Source organism: Macrotis lagotis, chromosome 1 (genome assembly GCF_037893015.1).
Source record: "Macrotis lagotis isolate mMagLag1 chromosome 1, bilby.v1.9.chrom.fasta, whole genome shotgun sequence".
In the NCBI taxonomy this organism is placed as follows: Eukaryota; Metazoa; Chordata; class Mammalia; order Peramelemorphia; family Peramelidae; genus Macrotis; species Macrotis lagotis.
In genome coordinates, this window is record NC_133658.1 from 933,988,983 (window position 1) to 934,013,045 (window position 24,063).

At 43.3% G+C, this 24,063-nt stretch overlaps 1 protein-coding gene and 1 pseudogene across 1 annotated transcript; both read right to left on the reverse strand.

Annotated features, from left to right (window-relative positions):
• Positions 1–609: 609 nt before the first annotated feature.
• On the reverse strand, positions 610–14,540 carry LOC141510164 (uncharacterized). The gene is made up of 5 exons (XM_074220191.1): positions 14,476–14,540; positions 14,264–14,347; positions 11,390–11,516; positions 9,922–10,017; positions 610–4,260 (listed from the first exon to the last, which is right to left on the reverse strand). Exons 1-5 carry the CDS (start codon positions 14,506–14,508, stop codon positions 2,960–2,962), a joined length of 1,641 nt encoding a protein of 546 aa, XP_074076292.1. The 5' UTR covers positions 14,509–14,540; the 3' UTR covers positions 610–2,959.
• LOC141510183 (ras GTPase-activating protein-binding protein 1 pseudogene) lies at positions 618–1,317 on the reverse strand (annotated as a pseudogene).
• Positions 14,541–24,063: the final 9,523 nt, after the last annotated feature.

Genomic DNA, 24,063 nt, shown 5'->3' on the forward strand with positions numbered 1-24,063 from the left:
TAATCTATATAAAACATTCTAAGATTTCAAGATTGAAATTCACAATGCTGCAGGAGCAAAGGCCAATGTTAAGCGAAGGTCCATGTGCCAAATTTATTGGTGTTGATCAATCCCTCCTTCCAGTTCCAAATTCTGGTTTTCTGAAACATTCTTCCATAAGGAGGCCCTCTTATTCCACCACCTATCCCACTGTGTGGATCTCTTGGTTCCTGTGGTCTGTTATCTCAATGATCACCTTCTCTGGCAGATAAGGTCTTCTGTTCAACATTCAAATGCACCTCACCTCTGAACATGATGGACTTGTTGCCAAGGAACTTCTGAACTGGCTCTGGATCACTGAACATCACAAAGCCAAAACTGGTTGCTTCCCACCACCATTAATTCAAAGTTCCACAACATTCCTCTAATTTTTGAACAAAACTCAGAAACTTCGGAGGAAATCTTTTAGTTCTTTGGTCACATCATGTGGAACAACAAAAAGCTGGTGATTGTCTGGATATCTCTGGATATCCATTTCACCCTGCTCACCACCTTCATGAATTGGTCCAAGTCCCAGGGAAATATTAGATCATTGCTCTCTCTTTGGTCCCTCTAGAGCCTCTGTGGGTCTTGAGATTTCAGTTTTGATCTGGGCAAACCTGTGAAGCTGATACTTTAATAATATGAGGGTCCGGACGCTGGTCACAGATGCCCAGGAAAATGCTTTCAAATTCTCCTGAACTGAAGGAGCAAATCCATGGGCACAGGAGGTAAACTTGAGTCTCCTCAGAAATGGGCTCTTCCAAAGCTGATTCAGACTTTTCTTCATGAATTTCAGGTTCAGCTTCTTGCTCAGGCTCTGGTTCCAGCTTTACAACAGGCTCCCCCTAGGTGCTCCTTCAGGTCATTGCTGAGAAATCTGGTCATAAAAATTTCCAGAGTCATCAGGAACTACCTCAGAAGTCTGCTGTCCTTTCCTTGGTTCTTCTACTTCTTCCTTAGCTTCTTGGGATTCAATGACAAAACCACCAAAAACCTAACTTTAATATCAAGTTACCATCATGAACCTAGAATTTGTTTATAACAGAACCCTCTGATGCAAGTTCAAGTATCTGCATGAATTTCCAAAATGCTTGGTTAGTATTAGATAGCAATCCCATTAGCTGGATCATAACATCTTAGTGTGACAATTTGTAAAGTTTTGGAACATCGCTTTCTGATGGATTTTTGTCCACAGACAGCATCAACTGGTTTTCCACTGGAATTCAAAACTCTATGGACATAAGATGAGTTCTTTCAATAAAATCTATGCAACATGTCTGGTGCCTGGTTCAACATGAGACTTGGCTTCTACATAATCATCTTTTTAGTCAACTGCAATCTGCAAGGCTGAATGGGAGAGGTAGTCTTTACTCTGAAGCAGGCCAGGTAGATATTAAGCAGAGATCTATCTCTACAAGTGACCTGAACCTAAGAAGCCAATCAGCTGAAAACTACTCTGAGACCAAGCCCAAAGGAGGGGGCTACATTAGATGGTGTCCCAAGAATCAAACTTTATGAAGTGGAACTTTTGGGCCTTAAGTGGACACTTAAAAACTTTCTGCTTTTTACTTATGCACTTTTATCTGTAAAGTTTACTTATTGAAGCAAACTGTTCCCTTTAATCTTGCCAAAATACCTATCAGTCTTTCACCCCCCCAATATTGTTTCCCCTTTGATGAAATATTTACCATAGAGACTTGTTTCAATAGAATCAAATGGGGGAATGATTATTAAATAGCCAATATTTATATTGTTGAGATCTAGGCTTTTCTCTCTGTCCAAATTCCATGTTCAAAGTCCAGTCTTTGAAGGACATTACTGATTTCTGCCAAAAATCTGCCCCACCTAAACTATCTTATCTGGGTGAATTTCTGCCTACTGTGTTCCATTTGAGCAAATCTGGGTATAAGTAGATCCTAGGGTGTAAGCAGATCCTAGATTGCCAAAGGCTGGGAGTGGTCTGGTGTAGAGAAAGACTCTTTGACCAAGAATACCATAATACCACTCTCTGAACTTCTCCCTGGAGTGAGTCTACCCCTTTTTGTAAAGTCTACTTCTCTTTAGTTGTTAAGGGTTGATTGCCCCTCTTCCAAGGACATATAAACTGTGAACTTGGCACCTGATTCCTCTTTGGTCTAAGAGAGAAGACCAAGTAACCATTCTCTTATAAACAATTTGTTACCATTACTAGTAAAATGATTAATTACCCAGAAGCTGTCTTTCAGATTCCTTATAAGATATAGGAATTAGCAGTTCAGTCCCTCTGAACCTAGAGAATCTCCTAGTAAGATAACAGAGGAATCCAATAGCAATCTACTGAAACTCCATCATACACTATCCAAGAGACTCAAATTTGAGTCAGGGACTTGCAGAACTTTGACCTCACCCTTTATCACATCACTTTGAAAACACTGACAAACTGTGATGTCCCCAGACTGAGCTATGAAAACAGCAGAAGGATATGAAAAGTCTCTGACATCATAGCACCATCCTCCTTGCTGAATGACAAATTTTTAGTTACTTTACAATGGCATACACTTCTGCCAACTGAGAAAAAGTTTTCTTTCCTTCTTGTATGTCTCTTGTCTGCCTACTCAACTGGACCAGAGTTAGAAAAACAAAGAGCTTTGTCTTTTTGAGTGATTTGGAAGTTTTACAGAAGTTTTAATTTTCACCTTATTTCCTCATTTTGTTAGAAACAAAATTTAACTCCTCACCAGTGATCTCCATTTTCCAGAGAAAGCCATCCCTATGGAGCACATTCATAAGGCTTCTGCCTAGAATGAATCCTCTGATGTAAAATAAGTGATAATCTCTGGTTGAAGGTGTCCTCACATTAAGTCCACAGATGCTTTGTAACCAGAATGAACTTTATGCTTTCTAAGCACCTCTGCACCCCATTTCACTGCCTGTCCTTATTCAAGTTATGATAAGAACCCTATCTCCTATGAATTCTCTGATGGGAAATAAGGGTTGACTTTCTCCTGAAAGCTTTATCACATTGATTACATTCATAAAGTTTCTCTCCAGTGTGAATTTTCTCATGTTCAGTAATGCTCTTTCTACATTTAAAAGTCTTTCCACATTGATGACATTCAAATATCTTCTTCTGATGTACAATAAGACTGGATCTCCATGGAAAAGCCTTTCCACACTGATTACATTCATAAGGTTTCTCTCCAGTGTGGATTCTTTGATGTTCAGTAAGTTTCTCTTTCCGTAGGAAAGTTTTTCCACATTGATTACATTCATAAGGTCTCTCTCCAGTGTGGATTCTCTGATGTACCATAAGAATGGCCCTCTGTGTAAAAGCCTTTCCACATTGACTACATTCAAAAAGTTTCTCTCTGGTGTGAATTCTTTGATGGAGAGCAAGATATGTCCTAGAACTGAAAGTTTTTCCACACTGATTACATTCATGAGGTTTGTCTTCAGTGTGGATTCTTTGATGTTGTACAATATACTTCTTAGCGCTGAAAGTTTTTCCACATTGATTACATTTATAAGGTTTCTCTCCTGTGTGTATTTTCTGATGTTCAGCAATACTCTTTCTACATTTGAAAGTCTTTCCACATTGATTACATTCATAAGTTTTCCTCTGATGTACAATAAGATTGGTCCTCCACGGAAAAGTCTTTCCACATTGATCACATTCATAAGGTTTCTCTCCAGTATGAATTCTCTGATGTCTAATAAGATAGGTCTTCTGTGTAAAAGCCTTTCCACATTGGTTACATTCGTAAGGTTTCTCTCCAGTGTGGATTCTTTGATGTACATTAAGATATGTCTTAGAACTGAAAGTTTTCCCACATTGATTACATTGTTCATAAGGTTTCTCTCCTGTGTGGATTTTCTGATGTTTAACAATACTCTTTTTCCATTTAAAATTCTTTCCACACTGATTACATTCATAAGTTTTCTCCCCAGAGTGAATTCTCTGATGTTTGATAAGGGATGAGTGTTTCCTAAAAGCTTTGCCACATTTATGACACTTGTGTGGTTTTCCTCCAGATTGACTTTTTTGATGGTAACTAAGAGATGATTCTTGACTGAAGGCTTTCCCACAATGATTAGATTCACAAGGTTTCTCTCTTGTGTGTATTCTGTGCAATACAACACTAATCTGTCTCCCAGTGAAGCGACCAGGACCATCACTTATGAATCTTTGCTTTTGAGTTACTTCCACAGAAATGCTTCGCTCTGCAGGAGTCTCTTTCGTTTCAGGTCTGATCTTTCCTTCTGAAAGACACAAACAATATAAAACATATGTACACACACACACACACACACAATTATGTCCCCTTCCCCATTGGCAAAAGGTAAACTGATTTACATTCTATTTCCCCAAAAAGAGAAAAGAGAAGTCTTCAATGGGCAGAATCAGTAATTTGAAAATGTCATTAGCTCACATGCAAAGGACGACAATCTACGAAGACCTTCACATACAATCCTATTGTATTCTTACTATACACCCAGACAGGCCTAATATTCCCATTACATTCACAAGTCAGACCTTGACCTTAATGGCTGAGTGACCAGACCAAGTTCTCTGCAGCTGAGACTACTCAAACCTTGTGACTGGGCAGGCTGTGTTCACAATACCAGACAGATTGTTTCTACTTTCAATCTTTTATTTTCGTTTTCATTTGCATTGTCTGCACTATCAATCCTTTCTTCATAGGTGTATTAAATATTTATAGTATTTCACCATAATATCTGTAAGCCTAATGTATTCTCTGATAACTGCTTTTAATCTTATTTTTCTGTTGCAGTATCTGAGATTACATGATGAATGCCAACACTATTTTTTTGTACTTACCTGAGGCATAAGATATATTGTTCTGGCCCATTTTTCTTTGTAATAGCCATTACATAATTAAGAAAAATTATCTTTAAATACCTCTGTTCCTTATAATAAACAGAATTAAAAAAAATACATAGCATTTCCCTTTTCTGAAAATATGAGTCCACCCTTTTGTAAGAAAGTGGACAGCATGCTTCACTATTAGTCCTCTTGTATTTCTCATTTAGTGGTTCACAATCTTCTTAGTCATCTAAGACAATAGTCTAAGGGATCTGAGCTAAATATTTGTTAGTGACACCATAAACAATAATTATCCAATTTTGTTACAAAGATATTTCCCTCTGAGACAACAAACATGTGCAAGTTCCAACCAAAATAGATTTTCATTCTGCAGTGATTCCAAACCATCCTGGTCAGTCATATGTTTCTGGAATTCATGCAGTGATTCCATTAAATGCTCTCCCCCAGTTTTTGTAAGGCAATGGAGTTAAGTGACTTGTCCAAGGTCAGTTATGTGTCTGAGAATGGATCTGAACTCAGATCTTCCTGACTCCAGGGCTGGTACTCTATCCACTGCACCATCTAGCTGTCCTGATTATATTAAACTCGATTGCCTTTGACTAAATTCACCATATTCTTTCAGTTTTTTAACTTGGTTTCAAATTGTTCTCTCATTCCTGGGTTATTTCATCATTATTATTACTTCTCATTAAAGCTGTAATCACCAGATGAAGATGTCATATAGGTTTGCATCTTGGAAAACTACGGTCTTTATAGTAGAGTCCATAATGAAGCCATCCTCGACCTCCACAGACATTCTACAAAACCAGACCTTAAGTTGCCACCCTCTGTAATGCTCAGGTTGTTTTCCAACTTGAACTTATCCTAGGCTTATATTACAATCTGTCTATCTGGCAGCTTTTCAAAGGCATTGGTTGGCAATAAGGGTAAGTCATTCAGCAGAGTTTTAGTGAGAGGGTAATTGGTTTGTCATGATAGAAAAAAGGTTATAGATAAAGAAATTCTATCCTTACAAATTTATTTTATAAATATTTTTAAAAAATATTAAATATTTAATGATTAAAATAATATTAAAAAACCCAAAAGCAATATGCACAACTGACCTTCCAGTATATTTATCGTTTGATAACATTATTTGTTATGAGTCAATAGAAATGTAAATCTTTTATATAGAAACCAGAAATTCATTTTTTTGACTGGTTTGGGAACTAAAAACAAAAGAAGGAGTCTCCATTTCTCAGCAGGAGAGCTTATATAATTCTTCCATTTTCTACCTCATATACATGTAAGTATTCTGTTTAAAAATCAGAATACAGGGGGCATCTAGGTGGTACAGCTAGAGCACTGGCCTGGAGTCAGGAGGACCTGAATTTAAATCCCACCTTAGACACTTAATAATTGTCTGTGTGACCTTGGGCAAGTCACTTAACCCCAATGCCTTAAATAAAAAAAAATCAGAATATAGCTGGTGGTACAGTGGATAGAACACTGGTCCTTGAGTCTGGAGGACCTGAGTTGTGATCCCACCTCTGAATCTTGCTAGTATTTTGTCCCTGGGCAAACCACAGGACCTCTGTTTGCTTCAAAACAGTTACTTCATCTATAAAAATGGGTATAAGAAAAGCACCTGGATCTTGAGGGTCTTTATGAATCTTCAATGAGATCATATTTACAAAGTGGGTAGCCCATCCTAGGTGTTATGTAAAGGCTAGCTATTATACTTATGATTATTATTTTGACTATCTTCTCCCTGATTCTGCTTTCCATCTTAAATTATCATCCTCACTCTTGTATTTCCTTCCATTCTAAAACACTCTTTCTGAGTAGATCAGCTAAGAGTTCTGGATTTGTTGTTTCTTCTAAAACCACCTCCATGTTTGTATAGTAGACTATGGGCTTTTGTCTCCCTTTGGATGCTCAGGGCCAGGACGTGGCTAGATCATCGATGGTGCTTAATCAATGTTTATTGATTAATGAACAGACTGGTCCCAGGCTCTGACTCAATCTCTGCATTCTGTTCTCTCCTCTAGTTGTCAAAGGCAAGTTCTGGCCCCAGTCATAGTTCTGTCTTCTTCTTAGACCTAATCACCTTTGTCTGCTTCTAACCCAGAAAGAACCTGATTGGATCCCAGAGGGTTCTGTCTAGGCTCCTGAAGGTTCTTCTACATGGGACATGAAAGAATCTCTACCTCCCAGCTCCCTAAACTGAGGTGTCAGTCGCCCACATGAACCTGGTCAATGATTCTCCAAGAAGGGGATAGAATGGAGCAGAGATCAGGAAAGGGACTCAGACTGATGAATGATGTAAAGTTTAGTCCTGAATAGCTTCCAATTAAGGCAGCAGCCTTCATTCCTACTTCTTTGTTGCTGAACGAGAAAAGCCACCTGGGTCCATTGCAAATTTAGGTACTTCATTTCAGCTGGGCCCTCTTGTAGCCAGGAAATGCTTTGACATCTCCCTATGCCATTCACTACAGCAGCTTTTCCTGATCTTTCCAATCCTTCCCAACCCTTTACTATGTCTGCTTCCATCCCCTTCCCCACTTTTGCACCTGAGAACCTGTGCTACTCTTATTACTGAAAAAAAAATTGGACATTTGTCAAGTTATCTTTACCTCATCATCTTTCATGGTCCCAGTCTCAGATGAAAAGACCATCCTTCTACATGATAAAGAAACCCCTGTAACTGGGCAAAGAATCCCATTCCATCGCTTCATCCGCCTCAGTAAATTCCCTCCTCCATTTCCCACTAATTTTCAGTCTCACCCCCACTGATGATTTTCTTCCTATTGCCCCATAGTGATTGTCCAATATCATTCTTCCATTCCATGGCTATAGCTAGAGGTGGCCCTTTATAACTGATGTCCAACTCCTTGCCCTTGCTTTCTTGGAAACTGCAGTCTAGCTCCCAATTTCATTTTCAATGGAAGGTTCTTTCTCTAGAATTATCAAGAATTCCCAAAGTGCTCAGTTCAATGGTCATTTTTTTTTAGAGTTTTTGCAAGGCAAATAGGGTTAAGTGGCTTGCCCAAGGCCACACAACTAAGTAATTATTAAGTGTCTGAGGCTGGATTGAACTCAGGTACTCTTGATTCCAGGGTCAGTGCTCTATCCACTGTGCCACCTAGCTGCCCCTAATGGTCATTTCTTCATCCTCATCCTTCTGGGATTCTCCAAAGGTTCTGACACTGTCAATCTCCTTTCCTTGTTCTGTCCTCTCTGGGTTTTAGTGACTTACTATACTCTGGTTTTTCTACTATGTCCAAAACAAAACACATTCTCTTTCCCCCAACCTTTCCTTCTTCTTATCTTCCTAATGCTTTCTGAAGCAATCTTCCACTAGTCCAGGTTCATAAATGAATTGTCACCTTTCTAAGTCCTGTTGATTCCTCCGGAGGAATAACTCTCCCATACACCCCTTCTTTCTCAACATTGTCATATTCATTGTGCAGGTCCCTGGCATTTCACACCAGGGAGGATTTAAGAGACTGTTGGTTGGTCTGGCTGCCCAAGTCTCCCTTCAGTCCTGATATTTCTTCCCCTAGATGTCAAATTCTTCTTCCTAAAGCTTTCCCCTGACCATGTCATCACCAACTCAACAATCTCCAGGGGCTCCCCAGCATAAGGATATATAATAATCTTTAACAACCTCTCTCCTTCCCTTCTAGGCTTCTTTCACCTTATTTCCCCCTCCACATTTATTATAATCCAGTTGTCAGGGCCTCCTTTCTGGTCCATGATCTGGACACTCCACCTCCTGACTGTGAAACTTTTCCTCCCTCTCCTGTTCCCAGAATGCTTGCCCTGGCTTATTTTAGTCTAACCTATCCCTAATGGAAAGCCTCAGTGGAAGAGTTTGTGGATTTAGGGAGATGAGAATGGGGAAGGACAGGCTTTATGTCTGCTTCCCCAGAGACCTTTTATATGCAAAGGTAGTGTGGTTTGAAAGTATAGTTTTTGTAATGTTTTTGCTGTATCAACTTTGTAAAAGCTCATTGAGTATTTTGACAGGTAATGCCAAATCTCTATAAACAGTTCCGGCAGCTTTTCCTGGAAGCCCCTTCCTCTTTGGGATGAATCTAGTATTGAGAATATTCTTCCTTTGAATAAGCATGTTGTTTAGAAGTCTTAGTTGTGGCCAGTACAGCAGGACTGACTCTAATCTTCCCTTTCCTAGCTATGCCAAATGCTTACTTTAACTATATATATATATATATATATATATATATAGTTAAAGTATATATATTAAAAAAATATATATATATTAAGTTTTTGCAAGGCAAATGGGGTTAAGTGGCTTGCCCAAGGCCACACAGCTAGGTCATTATTAAACGTCTGAAACCGGATTTGAACCCAGGTACTCCTGACTCCAGGGCTGGTGCTTTATCCACTGTGCCACCTAGCCGCCCCCAAGTGCTTACTTTACAATGATATGTCACCTCATCGTCCAAATGATTTTCCAGGTTAGGGGATATTATCTCCATTTGACAGTTGAGGAAACTGAGGCAAACAGAAATTAAGTGACTTTACTTTCCACAATTAGCCCTTTTTTAAAGGCCTCCTTAACTTTGGGGCCCTTCCCTCTCTTGACCAACTCCAATTTATCCTATCCCTAGTGGGTTTGTACAGAGATGCTTGTGTGTTGTCTGCCCCAACAGATTAAAAGCTCCATGAAGAGCAGGGGAGGCCCTTGCCTCTCCTTATGCCCATAGGGATTAGGGCCTGGCAAGGTGCAAATTTCATAAATGTTTCTTGACTTGAAGGTCTAGACAAGAGTCATTTTGGGTAGCCTAATACCTTTTACATTTTCAGGAGAATTCTATGACCCCAAACAATGACTTCTTATAGTATTACAGATTGATCACTGGAAGGATGTTGCAAGTCCATGGAGTCTGACCCCCTCATTTTACAGTTGGAGAAACTCACTTTCAGGAACCTCCCCAGGAAGCTAAGAGATAAGTAAAAAGAGTCCCAAGGTAGGTCTTCTTGTCCCCAAACCCAGAACTTGCTTCCCCACAGCACATACAAAACCCTTGTCATCCCAGCTCACCTGAACCTGCTTTCACTTCACTCACCTGGATGGCCACTCCTCAAGTCTCCTTCTTTTGGCATCCATGGTATATCCTTCTGCTCAAAATAAAAGATCACATCTTCTCTGGGAACTGGAAGCCCTGGGCAAGAGGAATTAGTGAGGGATGAGTTTGGAAAGAAATTTGGAATTTAGCTCTTTAGGCAAGGACTCCACAGAGCTGCTCCTTTGAGAATCATTCTGATATGTTCACACACGAGTCTGGACTCACCCAGAGAGTGAGCTGCATCATCCTGCTGTGCCATCTGTGCTGATGAATGGCTAAACCCCTTGTCCCCCATCTTGTCATGGTCCCTTCCAGTAGAAACTCCTAACCCAAGACTAGATAAAGGGGCTATTAAGTCCCAGCTCTGCCCTGCCTGAAGCGCATGTAAAGCTTGTGGATGGTTCCTTTGGGGAGTATTTGCTCCTTTGGGACCACCTAAAATGGGTCCAAATTCTGATTGTCAGTCAGTCATTGCCAACAGCACGGGCATCATGCAAGCAGGGAACATAGGAACATTCTCGGGACTCTGTAGCATTTATTTTGGGGAGCTCTGGGGGGATGCTGGGGGAGAAGATCATGGAACCATCTATAATCACAACATTTGGTAGTGGTGCAGCCTCTTCATAGAAGCATGGAATCACACCTAGTTTCTACTCTTAGAAATCAGAGGCAGCTGATGGTGTGGTGAAGGGAGCCCTGGGCCTGGACTCAGGAAAGCAGGGCAAGCCTGGTGAATTGAAATCTGCCCTGAGACACTGGACAAGTCATTTAATGTTTGCCTCAGTTTCCTCAACTGGCAAATGGAGATACTATCACCTAATCTGGAAAATCGTTTGGAGGATGAGGTGACATATTGTAAAGTAAGCACTTGGCACAGTATCTGGCAAAAAGCAGGTAAACAGGGGTAGCTAGATGGTATTGTGGAAAGAGCACTGACCCTGGAGTCAGGAGGCCTGAGACACTTATCACCTAGCTGTGTAACCTTGGGGCAAGTCACTTAACCCCATAAACAAACAAAAAAAGCAGCAGGTAAACAGAAATGTCTCTTCCCCTTCCTTTCTTCCCCACCATCTGTACTGGAACCGCAGGGCAATGGGAAGATTAAAGTCAATCCTGCTGCACTGGCCAAAACTTAAGACCTCTGAGCAACAAATTGATGCTTGTCCAAGAGGAAGGGGCTACCAGGAAAAAATGCCTGAACCATTTACAGAGATTTGGTAGCAAAATTCACGTCCAGAGACAGGTTAGACTAAACAACCTAAGATTTGTTCCACATTCTTCAATACTGATCTGATCGTTGATCTGAAGCTCCAACAAAGGAAACCTTTGAGAGCCTATCACAAAATGCAAAGACTTTTTATAGGAACATCAGACAGAAGAACATTTCTCTTTCTAATAACTGATAAATGCTCTGAAGACTGCACTTTCCAGAATAAAGATATTCCCTTTGAATGGGAAGGGAGCTTACCCACGGAGAGCAGGTTTCGGGCATTCTCCAGCATGACCTTCTCATACAGTTCCTTCTGAGACTGGTCCAAGCGGCCCCACTCCTTCCTGGTGAAGCGCACAGCCACATCCTTGAACGTCACCAGGTCCTGAACCATCAAGTCACAAGATGTTGAGTTGAGACCCTTCAGGTTTAAATGGTCCAACTCTCAACCATTGACAGGAGGAAATGGAAGCCTGAGAAGGGACTGGCTCAAAGGTCACCCCCCTTCACTGTCATTTTTAGATATTTGGGAACATTCTCCATCCTATGCAGTAAATTGCCATTTCATTTTTTTATCTCTGGGATTTCTTCTTTCAAATGTCTGATTTATGGATTATTTGTAATCCCTCTTTCACCTCTCGTTTCCTTATTTTATTTCTAAATAACTGAGGAATTTATTGCTAGTTTATACTTTTTGAGATTGCCTAGAATTTCTAAATCTTTCCTTTCCTCTAGGTCTCTGGAGTCACTCTGCTTTACTGTTTAGGATATAGAGATTTAACTAAAGAAAGATGGTCCTTTTATTGCTGCTTCCCGATTCATATCCAAAAGAAGTCCTTCCAAAGCACCCTCATTCTCGGTACCTCTCAGTCCATCCTTTACCACCATGAGATGAGGTCATGAACACCAAACCTCCTTTTTGGGAGAATTCACCCCAGGTAGCTCATTTCTTCGCTGGCCCTGGTTCTTAGAGACTTTTCTGACTTCTCCATTACACCTGAGTAAGGATCCTCTTTTCACCCCAACCCCCTTCTTTTTTTTTGTGTGGTCTTTTTCTGTTAAACTGTCAGGATACGGAGGCTAAGAGAATAGCAAACTTTGGATCTCTTGTGTAAGATGAGAGAACAATGGTTTAAGAATGCAAATGCACAAAAATGAAGGACAACCCAGAAGAGGAAAAACAAAGAGAAGAATCTTAAAAGAAAACCTACTACTGAAGAAAACAGTGTCCTGGAAGAGGATGTGCACAAACAACCTAAGGCTCATGGGCATCCCAGGAGAACCCTATTGGGGGGCCCAAAAACACAAACTCTATATTGAAGGAGACAATCAGAGGGAATTGGCCAGAACTTCTGAACAGAAAAAAGGAAATTCCAATTGAAAGAATTCACAGATCTCCTCTGGAAGAAACTCAAGGTCACAAACTCAGAGAGTGAGATAATGGTTACGTTTAACAGTTCAATTCAGAAACAAAACTTCCTACCCATCATCAGAAAGAAGAGTTTTGAATATGATGGAAAGGACACTGGGATGATGTAGGGCTCTTCTGAAGCTACTAGAAACGAGGGGGAATGGGAGAAGGGACTCTGGAGGAGCCCAGGATTCAGGCCAGGGCCGCCCGTCTGTGATCCTCAGATTGATCTGTCTCTTCATTATTGACCCTAGTAACAATGAATTGCTTTGGTCCTGTGCCATGCTAGTTCTTTCTCTTCTCTGCCTGATTCAGAATTCTGCTGGTCCACATTGGATAAGAAGCCAGTCACTGCTCTCTCCTGCCCTTGGGGGCATCCATGTGAACGCAATGGAGATGAAGCCAGCCTCCTCCACCGCCAGGATGGCACTCTTCAAGGAGGTCTGTGCCACAACCTTGCATACCTTCTCTGACTCGGGGGGAGGAGGCGCTATCCAACTTTCAACCTATCAATAAACTTGCCTCAAGTCCTATCATGTCATCAAACCTGTCAGTTCTTGGTTCTGGGCCACAAAACCCTTATGGATGTCTTATCCTTATGGACCACGGTGGCAAGCCAGCCCCTGCTGAAGAATGTTATCTTGCATGGAAACGTGCCTCAGTTTACCTCCAAAAGTGAGGTTCAAAATATGGGGAAAAAAGATGTTCAATGAGAAAGAAGAGTTTGAAATATTTTTGAAAGAAAGCCAGAACTGAAGAGAGGAGTCACTTCTTGGATCCGTCAAACAGGAGAGATGCAACAAAAGACCTGGGGGGAGGGGATGAAGAGGAAAGAGGAGGAGGGGGCTGGTGGCCAGGCTGGGCTACAGACACCCCAAAGTGAGAAGGGCAAGGGGCCAAGGGGCCAGGGCCAGGCCGGGCCCGGCCCCCCGGGGGGCTTGCAGTCTCCTGCAAACACATGAAGGCAAGCTCAGGCAAGAGGAGAGGGAGGAGAGGGAGGAGGGGAGGAGAGGGTGGAGAGTGTGGAGAGGGAGGAGAGGGAGGAGGAGGGAGGAGGGGAGGAGGGGAGGGAGGAGGGGGAGGAGGGGGGGGAGGAGGGGGAGGAGGGGGAGGGAAGGGAGGAGGGGGAGGAGGGGGAGGAGGGGGAAGAGGGGGAGGGAGAGGGAGGAGGGGGAGAGGAGGGGAGGGGAGGAGGGGAGGAGAGGGAGGAGGGGAGGAGGGAGGAGGGAGAGGAGGGGAGGGGAGGGAGGAGAGGGAGGGGAGGGAGGAGGGGAGGAGGGGGAGGAGGAGAGGAGGAGGAGGAGCAGGGGAGGAGGGGGAGGAGGGGGAGCAGGGGAGGAGGAGGAGGAGGGGGAGGAGGGGAGGAGGAGGAGGGGAGGAGGGGAGGAGGGGAGGAGGAGGGGGAGGGGGAGGAGGGGGAGGAGGGGGTCAGGGAAGGCTTCTGGGACTTCTGGGGGGAGGCGAGGCTGGCGGCATCCTGGAGGGAATCCTGGGGAGGGGGGTGGCGTGGGGCGGCCTTGGGGGGCGTACAAGGGCTGCGGCAGCGTCCGGGGCTGGACTCGAACTCTGGTCCTCTCGACCCGCGGCCCCCCGGCCCGAAGGGGTCCCGGTGCCGGAGCCTGGCAGCCCGGCGGGCGCAGTGGGGGCCCCGGGGCCCGAGCAGAGGAAGAGAAGCCGCTCCGGGGTCCGCGCCTGAGGCCTGGGGGGCGGGGGGCACTCACCTGGGCCGGGGGCGCGCCGGGGGAGGGGGCAGGGGCGCGCGGGGCCGGGGGTCTCCGCCTCGTCTTCCCGGGCGGGCGGGGGGCCTGTGGGGGGAGCAGAGGGGCGGGCGGGGGGTCAGAGGAGGGGCCGGGGGGGCCCCTGCCGCTCCCTCACGCGGGGGTCCGCGGGGCGCCCCCCGCCCCCCGCCCCTCGGTCCGGGGCCCCTCCTCACTTGGTCCCGCGGCCCCCGCCTCCGGGCCTCCATGCTGGACCGCGCGACTCGGGACTTCCTCTTTCCCAGAGGGCTGCGGGGGCGCCGGGCCCCGCCCACCGGGCCCCGCCCACTCCCCGCCCCTCCAGGCCCCGCTCACCGGGCCCCGCCCACTCCCGGCCCCACCAGGCCCCGACCACTCCCGGCACCGCCCCCCCACTCCCCGCCTGGCGGAGAACAGACTGGGGGCGGGGCGGGGCGGGGGGCGGGGCCCGCGGCCCGCCCTCCTCCTTCTAGTCCGCCCCCGCCCCGCCCCCAGCCACGTGCCCCGGACGGACCCTCACCCGGGGGGGCCCCGGCCCGGGTCCTCCTGGAGCTGGAGCGGGCGGCGAGGGGGCGCGGAGCCCCCGGCCTGGGGCACCGTGGGGTCCCGAGGGCGGACCCGGAGGCACACGGGGGGCGCTGGAGGAGGAGAGGCCGGGGCGGGGCGTTCCAGAAGGATCCGACTTTTGGGGGCCCCGAAGGCTCTGGAGGGCCACGGGCCGTTGGGCCCCAGGCGTCCCGAGTCTCCTCCAAGGCCGTCCCCAAGCGCCCCGCTTCTGGCCCCCCCCGGGGGCCTCCCGGGCCCACCTTCCCCAGGCTCCCTGCCTGGGCCCCCTCGCATTTTGGGGGCGCTGGGGGTGAAGTCACGGCTCTGCCCGGGGAGGAGCCGGGGCCCATCTAAGAAGGGGCGGGCGCGGCCCCCCGGGTCCCAGGCGCCCCGGCCTCCGTCTCTATGGGGCAGCCCCAGGCTCAGGCCCCGGCAGGGCCCCCCAGACGGGGCTCCGCAGCCCCGGGCCGGGCCGGAGAGCCCCTCTCCTGCGGGTCTGAGCCGCCCCGCGCCCCCCGCCGTGCGTGTCAGAGTGAACTTCTGGGGGACAAGACGCGCTGCGGGGCGGCGGCCGCGGAGGCCCCGGGACAGGCCGCAGCGCTCGAGGAAACTGGGTGCACTCGGGGTGCCGCCTCCAGAGCCGTGACACATGACCCTGCTCGTGCCCCCCACCCCCCGCGTGAAGCCCCTGCGGGATCTGGCCGCCCCCGGACGTGGGGACCCCACTGTCCGGACGCACTCTTCACTCCGGTGCGGTTTTGTTTTTAACATTCCATTGGAGGCTCGGCCAAGGTCACCCAGCCCTTCTGTGTCTTTGTGGGACTTGAACTCGGTCCTCCTGCCTCCAGGGCCCTGCTCTATGCCAGATCCCCCCCTCTCAGACCCGGCCTCTCTCCAGGACATAACGGACTTGCAGTTTCCTGCCCAGTACGGAAAGGCAGGTTTTAGTGCAAAAGTTTAAAACTAAATAGCTCGATGGAGGAAGAATTGGGGCCGCACGAATTACCTCACTTTGTTCAGAGTCTAAAGCTCTCATTTTCATCATTCTGAGAAGTTAGAGGACTGAAGCATTAGAATAAGATGGGGGGGCTCTATGGCCACACGAAAGCATGCCTTCATGCAGGACTGTATCAAGCAAATCACATCCTCTAAAGAAAGCAAGGGGCTTCCTGGGCCCCCCATGTCTGGGCTGCAGCTGCTTAGCAGCAGTGACGAGGAGGATGTCAGGTTTGGGGGGCTTCAGTGCCAGAACGGTAGGTCCTCTCTACCTTGTGCTGGGGGCCGGCATCCTCATACCCACCCTGTCACCAGCTCCCCCCCGGCCACCGCAGGGGAGGGGACAGAGACTAATTAGTCAACATTTGGTAAGCACCTAGGATGAACCAAGCCCGGATACCAAAGAGCCAAAAGGCAGTCCCTGCCCTGGAGGGGGGCAAAGGTCTATCCAATAAACTCTCCACAAGATCATTGCTAGCTTTCCCAAACTGGCCTTGGAGTGGGCAGGACCTGAATTCCAATCTAACCTAAAGACACTTGATACTCACTAGCTGTGTGACCTTGGGTAAGTCACTTCACCCAGATTGCCTCCCATCCAGGGCCACCTGTAGTGGTCCAGATTCCTATTTGGCTACTGGACCCAGATGGCTCTGGAGGAGAAAGGGAAGTTGATGACTTGACACCCCCCCCCCCCCACTCCAATCCAATTCATGTGCTTGTCATGGCATGACCTTCCTGATGTCATGGTGGACTTCAAGAAAGGACAAACAGCCTCCTCCTCCTCATCTTTTAAATATATAATAGAATTATCAGGTACATTTCCCCTTTTTTTCTTCCCTCCCCTCATTAATATTTCAAATATTTGTCACATTAGGCATCTATTATCATTCTTAATTACATATGTGAGTCAATGGAGGATTTTAAACTGAGCTGTGTTTATTTGTACTCAAAGATTTTATTTGTTTTGACTTTCCCAATTTTCCCCCGATCTTACTTCCCTCCCCATCCCCCACAGAAGGCAATTTGCCAGTCTTTCCATTGTTTCCATGGTCTACATTGATCCAAATTGAATGTGAGAAGAGAGAAATCATATCCTTAAGGAAGAAACATAAAGTATAAGAGAGAGAGCAAGATCAGACCAGAACATATCAGGGTTTTTTCCCCTAAATTAAAGGTAGTAGTCCTTGCTCTTTGTTCAAACTCCACAATTCTTTCCCTGGAAACAGATGATATTCTCCATCACAGAGAACCCCAAAATGTCCCTGATTGTTGCACTGATGGAATGAGTGGGTCCATCAAGGTTGGATCATTGCCCCCATGTTGCTGTTAGGGTGTACAGTGTTTTTCTCGTTCTGCTCCTCTCTCTCAGCATCAGTTCATGCAAATCCTTCCAGGCTTCCCTGAATTCTCATCCCTCCTGGTTTCTAATACAAAATAGTGTTCCATGACATACATATACCACAGTTTGCTAAGCCATTCCCCAATTGAAGGACATTCACTTAATTTCCAATTCTTTGCCACCACAAACAGGGCTGTTATGAATATTTTTGTACAAATGATGTTTTTACCCTTTTTCTTCATCTCTTCAGGGTATAGACCCAGTAATGGTATTGCTGCATCAAAGGCTATGCACATTTTTGTTGCCCTTTGGGCATAGTTCCAAATTGCTCTCCAGAAAGGTTGGATGAGTTCACGGCTCCACCAACAATGTAATAATGTCCCAGATTTCCCACAACCCTTCCAACATTGATCATTGTCCTTTCTGGTCATGTTGGCCAGTCTGAGAGGTATAAGGTGGTATGAAGTGTGTTTATTTAAACCAAGAGAAGATGTTCAAAAGAGGATCAGAAAATCAGGGCCCTCATAAAGTTTCATAATGGTGGCCAAATGGTCAGGTCAACAGCCCTTATCCCAGGAATCCAGCTTGCTCCTTCAAGGTTTACTCATCTGGTTCCAGGCGGGATTCCCCCCCCCCCCCCTTGTAGGTCTCTTCCTACTTCCAGTCCTCCTGTTGTCACCATGGTGAGTTTCTGAACAACCGCGGCTGTTCAGTAAGCTATCTTCTCCAGGGGTGGGCTGTCAAGCCACCCAATGTTTCTGATCACTAAATCACAAAGCAAGGTCTCCACTTCCTCCCCTCATGAGGTATGGAAAAGGCTGGCAAGTCACAAAAAAACAAACACATGAGGGAATGCAGGTGGAGCATGGTCCTCCTGAAAGTTCTGAATAGGAAGTGACAAAGGTGAAGGCAGTCTTCTGCCTTCTTATTTTTTTGGTGAGGCAAAGATTAGAAAAGCCAGGGGAAAAAGCTGCCTCAGTTCTGAGATGTCACTGATTGGCCAAATCCAATGGGGCAGACCAAAACTCTGCCATTTTGGATGACTCTTGTCCATGCTGGGGACCTTTCAAATGCACCAAGAATGCCTGATGACTCTGAACTGGGCTGTGATCCAAATCAGAGGAATGAGGGTTCAGATCCTTTTGTAGTTACATTGGTATGTAGGATGATTTAATAGAAACTGAATTTGGGGGTCTGCTCTGACATGTGTGTGACTACTTATGTGAAATCCTGGGAAAATGCCTTTACCTGCCTGGCTCTGTCTCCTCATTTATAGCATAAGGAGGTTGGGTTAGTGACCTCTCAGGTCCTTTACAAGCTTTCTTTTTTTCTTTTTTTAAAATTTATTTTCATTGGGGGCAGCAAGGTGGCACAGTGGATAGAACACCAGCCCTAGAGTCAGGAGGAACTGGGTTCAAATGTGATCTCAGACACAATAATTACCTAGTGTGTGACCTTGGGCAAGTCGTTTAACCCCACTGCCTTATTAAAAAAACTAAAAAAATTAATTTTCATCCATATGCATGTGCATATTTTTAAGGTACAAAATTTCCTTCTACCCCCTTCCCTCAGGTTAGCATTGTACATATATATTTTGATAAATAAATTTGAAGATTAGTTAATTTTCAGTATGAGGAATTAGGATTTAGGGAAAGAGATACCTAAAAGCGAATTTTTATAAAATGTTCATCACATTCGGAAGGGTTGGTTTTTGTGTGTTTTGTTTTATTTTTCTTCTTTTGGATGGGGATCACATGGTCCACAGCCAGTCCAATAAGTTCGTTGTCCTAGCTCTCTGGACTGCTGAGAGGAGCTGCTCCTTGATAAGCTTTCAACCTGTAATTCTGTATTTTTCACTGTTTTTTATGCAATTCCTTCTTCATCTTGTGTAGTTTCTGACTATGTCATTAAGAGAAAGAGTGACTCAAAATGTTGACTCTGGAGGATACAGTGGACCAGGAGATGCACCTGGCTATCAACATGAAAAGACTACTGACCTGAAGAAAGGCGTATCAGAATGCAAATGAACATCATAACCAAGTTTGCTGATGAAGGACCCACAAGGGGATATGTTTCCTTTCTCTTAGGACAGAATGTTGCATACTATGTTAGACTGTTAATCACCAGGACTGTTTGAAATCATGGGAAAAGACCATGGGGTCAAAAAACCAAAATCAATAACTGTTCTCTTTATCCAAGACATAATATTCTAGGAGTTGTGCATATCGTATCATGATCTGGACAGTCAGTAGTCTTCATTCGCTTCATTTTCTGTTGTGGATAAGAGTTTAAGCACTTGAGCAACAAACATGGGAACAGAAATGGAGAGTTAGAAGGTTCTAAATGGCCATCCGGTCCAACCTCATACATGAAGATGTTCCTACTGTCCACTAAACATGATCATCCACCTTTGCTGAAGTCTCTTCTACCATCCTTAACTCTAAACTGACCTCTGTAAATTCCAACCATTGCTCCTAATTCTTCTATCTATACTGTGGGACCAAAGAGTAGGGAAACAAAGAATAACTCTCTATGAAATTGGGGCACAGTGGATAGAACACTGACCCTGGAGTGAGGAGGATCTGATTTCAAATCTGGTCTCAAGAACAAGTGACTTAGCCCCATTGCCTTGCAACACCCCCACCCCCCCACCAAACCCAAAAAACCCAAACCCAATAGAACTCAATTATTTAGGAATTACTTAGGAAGTTACTTAGGAAAAAACTCCATCTATGATATCAAAATTCTGCAGGGAGAACTGTGAAACAGTCTTACAGAAGCTAGAGACCAGATTCTTATCCCATCTTTCATAGGACATAGAAATGGATACATGACCCTAATATTAAAGATATTATAAAAATTTAGAAGAGAAGCTAATAGTGTATCTGTAACAGCTGTGGTTGGGAGATTGATTCTGAAGAAACCAAGGATAAAGGCAATGAAGGGGAAAAAACTTCTGCACAAACAAGATTAATGCTCCAAAGTCCCAGAGGAAAAATGGGAATGGGAAATGGTTGAAAAGGGGAAAACATTTGTGTATCAAATTTCCTGAAAAGAGTTTGCTATCTAAGAGAGAGAGAAGCAAAAAAACCCATTATGTGTGTGTATCTCACTCAGTGCCATCCTCCAGTAGTTTAGTGGCCAAAGCATATGAACAATTTTCAAAAGATTATTCTTATGCTATTCAGAGCCATACTGAAGAATAATGTTATCTTGGCTGATTTGTTAAATGAAAATTAGAACTGTGGGTTTAGTATATTGACAGTCCTGAACAAGAAAAGCAACCAGAGTAGATAGGTATCCAGGGTTGCCCCCTGACACCATGAGAGTGTATTGCAATTATCCATCTGGGCAAACATCATGAGTCTAGTCTTTCCCACTGTTCCACCACACTCTTTCTTAGCCAGTACCCGACAATTTTGATGATTGTTGCTTTATAATTTGAGATTTTTCTTTTGCAATTTTTTGCATCAAATTCCTTGATATTCTTGACTTTGTTTTTCCATATGAATTTATTTACAATTGAAGTAATTATTTGGAAGTTTGAGTGGTACAGCACTAAATAAATAGTTTGATTTAGGGAGAATTGTCATTTCTATTATATTAGCTCAGCCTATCATGAGCTGTTGATATTTAATCAGTTATTTAAATCTGGTTTTATTTGTGTGAAAAGTGTCATAGTTTTCACAGAGTTTCTGATTCTGCCTTGGCAGATAGACTGCCAAGTATTTATATTGTCTGAAGTTATTTTAAATGGGATTTCTCTTTCTAGCTCTTTTTGCTGCACCTTGCTAGTCATGTATATAGAAATGCTGAGGATTTATGAAGCTTTGTTTTATATCCTGTGACTTTGCTAAAGTTGCTAATTGTTTCTAGTAGTTTTTAGATGATTTTTGGGATTCTCTAGGTATCCCATCACGTCATCTGCAGAGAGTAAGAGTTTTTTTTTTGTCTTTTCCTTCCCAATTCTAGTTCCTTCAACTTCTTTTTTCTTTTCTTATTGCTGAAGCTAACATTTCTAACACAATATTGAGTAGTAGCAGTGTCTTTGTTTCACCTCTGATCTTATTGGGAATGCCTCTAGCCTATCCCCATTGCATATAATGCTTCTGGATGATTTTAGATAGATACTGCTTATCATTCCAAGAAGCAATCCATTTATTACTGCACTCTCTAGTGTTTTTAGTAGGAATGGATGCTTTAATTTGGTCAAAGGCTTTTTCAGCATCTATTGAGATAATCACATGATTTCTGATAAGTTTGTTATTGATATGGTTAATTAAACTAACAGTTTTCCTAATATTGAACCAACCTTGCATTCCTGGAATAAATCCTGCTTGGTTATAATGTATTATCCTAGTGATAATTTGCTGTAATCACTTTGCTAAGGTTTTATTTAAGATTTTTGCATCCATATTCATTAGAGAAATTGGTCTATAAATTTCTTTCTCTGTGTTGACTCTTCCTGGTTTAGGTATCAGCACCATATTGGTGTCATAGAAGTAATTAGGCAAAGTTCTGTCTTCAGTTATTTTTCCAAAGAGTTTATATGGAATTGAAACCAATTGTTCCTGAAATGTTTGGTATAATTCACTTGTGAATCCATCTGGTACTGGAGATTTTTTCCTTAGGGAGTTCAATAATGTCTTGTTGAATTTCTTTTTTCTGAGATAGGGTTATTTAGGTTTTTAATTTCCTTTTCATTTAACCTGAGCAACTTTCACTTAGGTTATCAAATTTATTGCATACAGTTGCGTAAAATAGTTCCAAATTATTATTTTTAATTTCCTTCTCATTGGCAGTGTTTACCTTTTACATTTGTGATACTAATAATTTGGTTTTCTTCTTTTTTTAATCAAATTAACCAAAGACTTAACTATTTTATTGTTTTTTTTCATAAAACTAATTCTTGATTTTATTTATTAGTTCAATAGTTTTCTTACTTTTGATTTTATTAATTTCTCCTTTAACTTTTAGAATTTCTAATTTGGTATTGGAGGTTTTTTAATGTATTCTTTAATTTGTATAGTTGCATGCCTAATTCATTGATTTTTCTCTTTCTCTATTTTATTCATGAAAGCATTTAGAGATGTCCCCTACTAACTGCTTTGGCTATATCCCATAAGCTTGGTATGTTTTGTCTCATTATTGTCATTGTCTAGGATGAAACGATTGATTCTATCTATAATTTGTTGTTTGATCCACGCATTCTTTAAAATGAGGTTATTTAGTTTAGTTTTAGATCTATCTCTCCATGGCCCATCATTGCATATGATTTTTATTGCATTATGGTCTGAGAAGGAAGTATTCACTATTTCTGCTTTTCTGCACATGATTGAGGTTTTTATGTACTACATGGTCAGTTTTTGTGTAGGTGAATGTTCTATTGATGTGTGCAATGTTCTGCTTTTGCAGTCCACGGAAGTCTTTCTGAAAACCCTCTGCTCAGGATTTCTTACAGAACAATAGCATCCATCACATTCATATGCCACAACTTTTCAGCCATTCCCCAAATGATGAGCATCCTCTCAGTTTCTAATTCTTTCTTACCAATAAAAGAGCTGCTATAAATATTTTTGTACACATGGGTCCTTTCCCCTTTTTAATGGTCTCTTTGGGATAGAGATCTAACAGGGGTATTGCCAGATCAAAAGATATACATATATATAGGTTTATTGCCCTTTGGCCATAGTTCCAAATTGCTTTCCAGACACAATGCATTAGTGTTCCAGTTTTCCCACATCCCTTCCAACATTTATCTTTTCCTGTTTCTGACATATTAACCAATGTGATAGGTCTGCAGTGGTAGCCCCAGAATTATTTAAATTTGCATTTTTCTAATCAAAAGTGATTTAGAACATTTTTTCATGACTATAGATAGCTTTAATTTCTTCATCTGAAAACTTCTTTTGAACATTTGTCAATTGGAGAAAACAATGTCATGTATTCTTATAAATTTGACTCAATTGTCTATGTTTTAGAAATGAGGCCTTTATCAGAAACATTGCTGTAAAAACTGTTTACCAGCTTTCTACTTTCATTCATTCATTTTTTTTTTTAGGTTTTTGCAAGGCAAATGGGGTTAAGTGGCTTGCCCAAGGCCACACAGCTAGGTAATTATTAAGTGTCTGAGACCGGATTTGAACCCAGGTACTCCATACTCCTGACTCCAAGGCTGGTGCTTTATCCACTGCGCCACCTAGCTGCCCCAGCTTTCTACTTTCCTTCTAATCTTGGCTGCATTGGTTTTCTTTGTGAAAATCTTTTTTAATTTAATGTAATCAAAATGATTCATTTTGCATTTTATAATGTTCTCTATGCCTTGTTTGGTCATAAATTCTTTGCTTTGCCTTAAATCTGACAGATTAACTATTCCATGTTCTCCTAATCGTTTTATGTTATCACTCATTTTATCTAAATCATTTACCCATTTGGTTATTATCTTAGTATAGGGTATGAGATGTTGGTATAGGTTCAGTTTCTGCCATACCTCCAGTTTTCCCAGAAATTTTTCAAATACAGAGTTTTTATTCTCAAACCTACAGTCTTTGGTTTTAACAAACAGTAGATAACTATAGTCATTAACTATTTCTTTTGTACCTTATTTAGTCAACTGATCCACCTCTCTGTTTGTTAGCCACGTTATAATATAGTTTTAGATCTGCTATGGCTAGGCTACCTTCCTTTGCATTTTTTTCATTAATTCTCTTGATATTCTTTATCTTTTGTTCCTTCAGAGATATTTTGTTACTTTCTTTTCTAACTCTGTTAAATGATTTTTTTAGTAGTCTGGTATGGCACTGAATAAGCAATTTAATTTACACAGAATTGTCACTTTTATTATATTAACTTGGCCTACACAGGAGAAACTGACATTTTCCCAATTGCATAGATCTGATTTTAT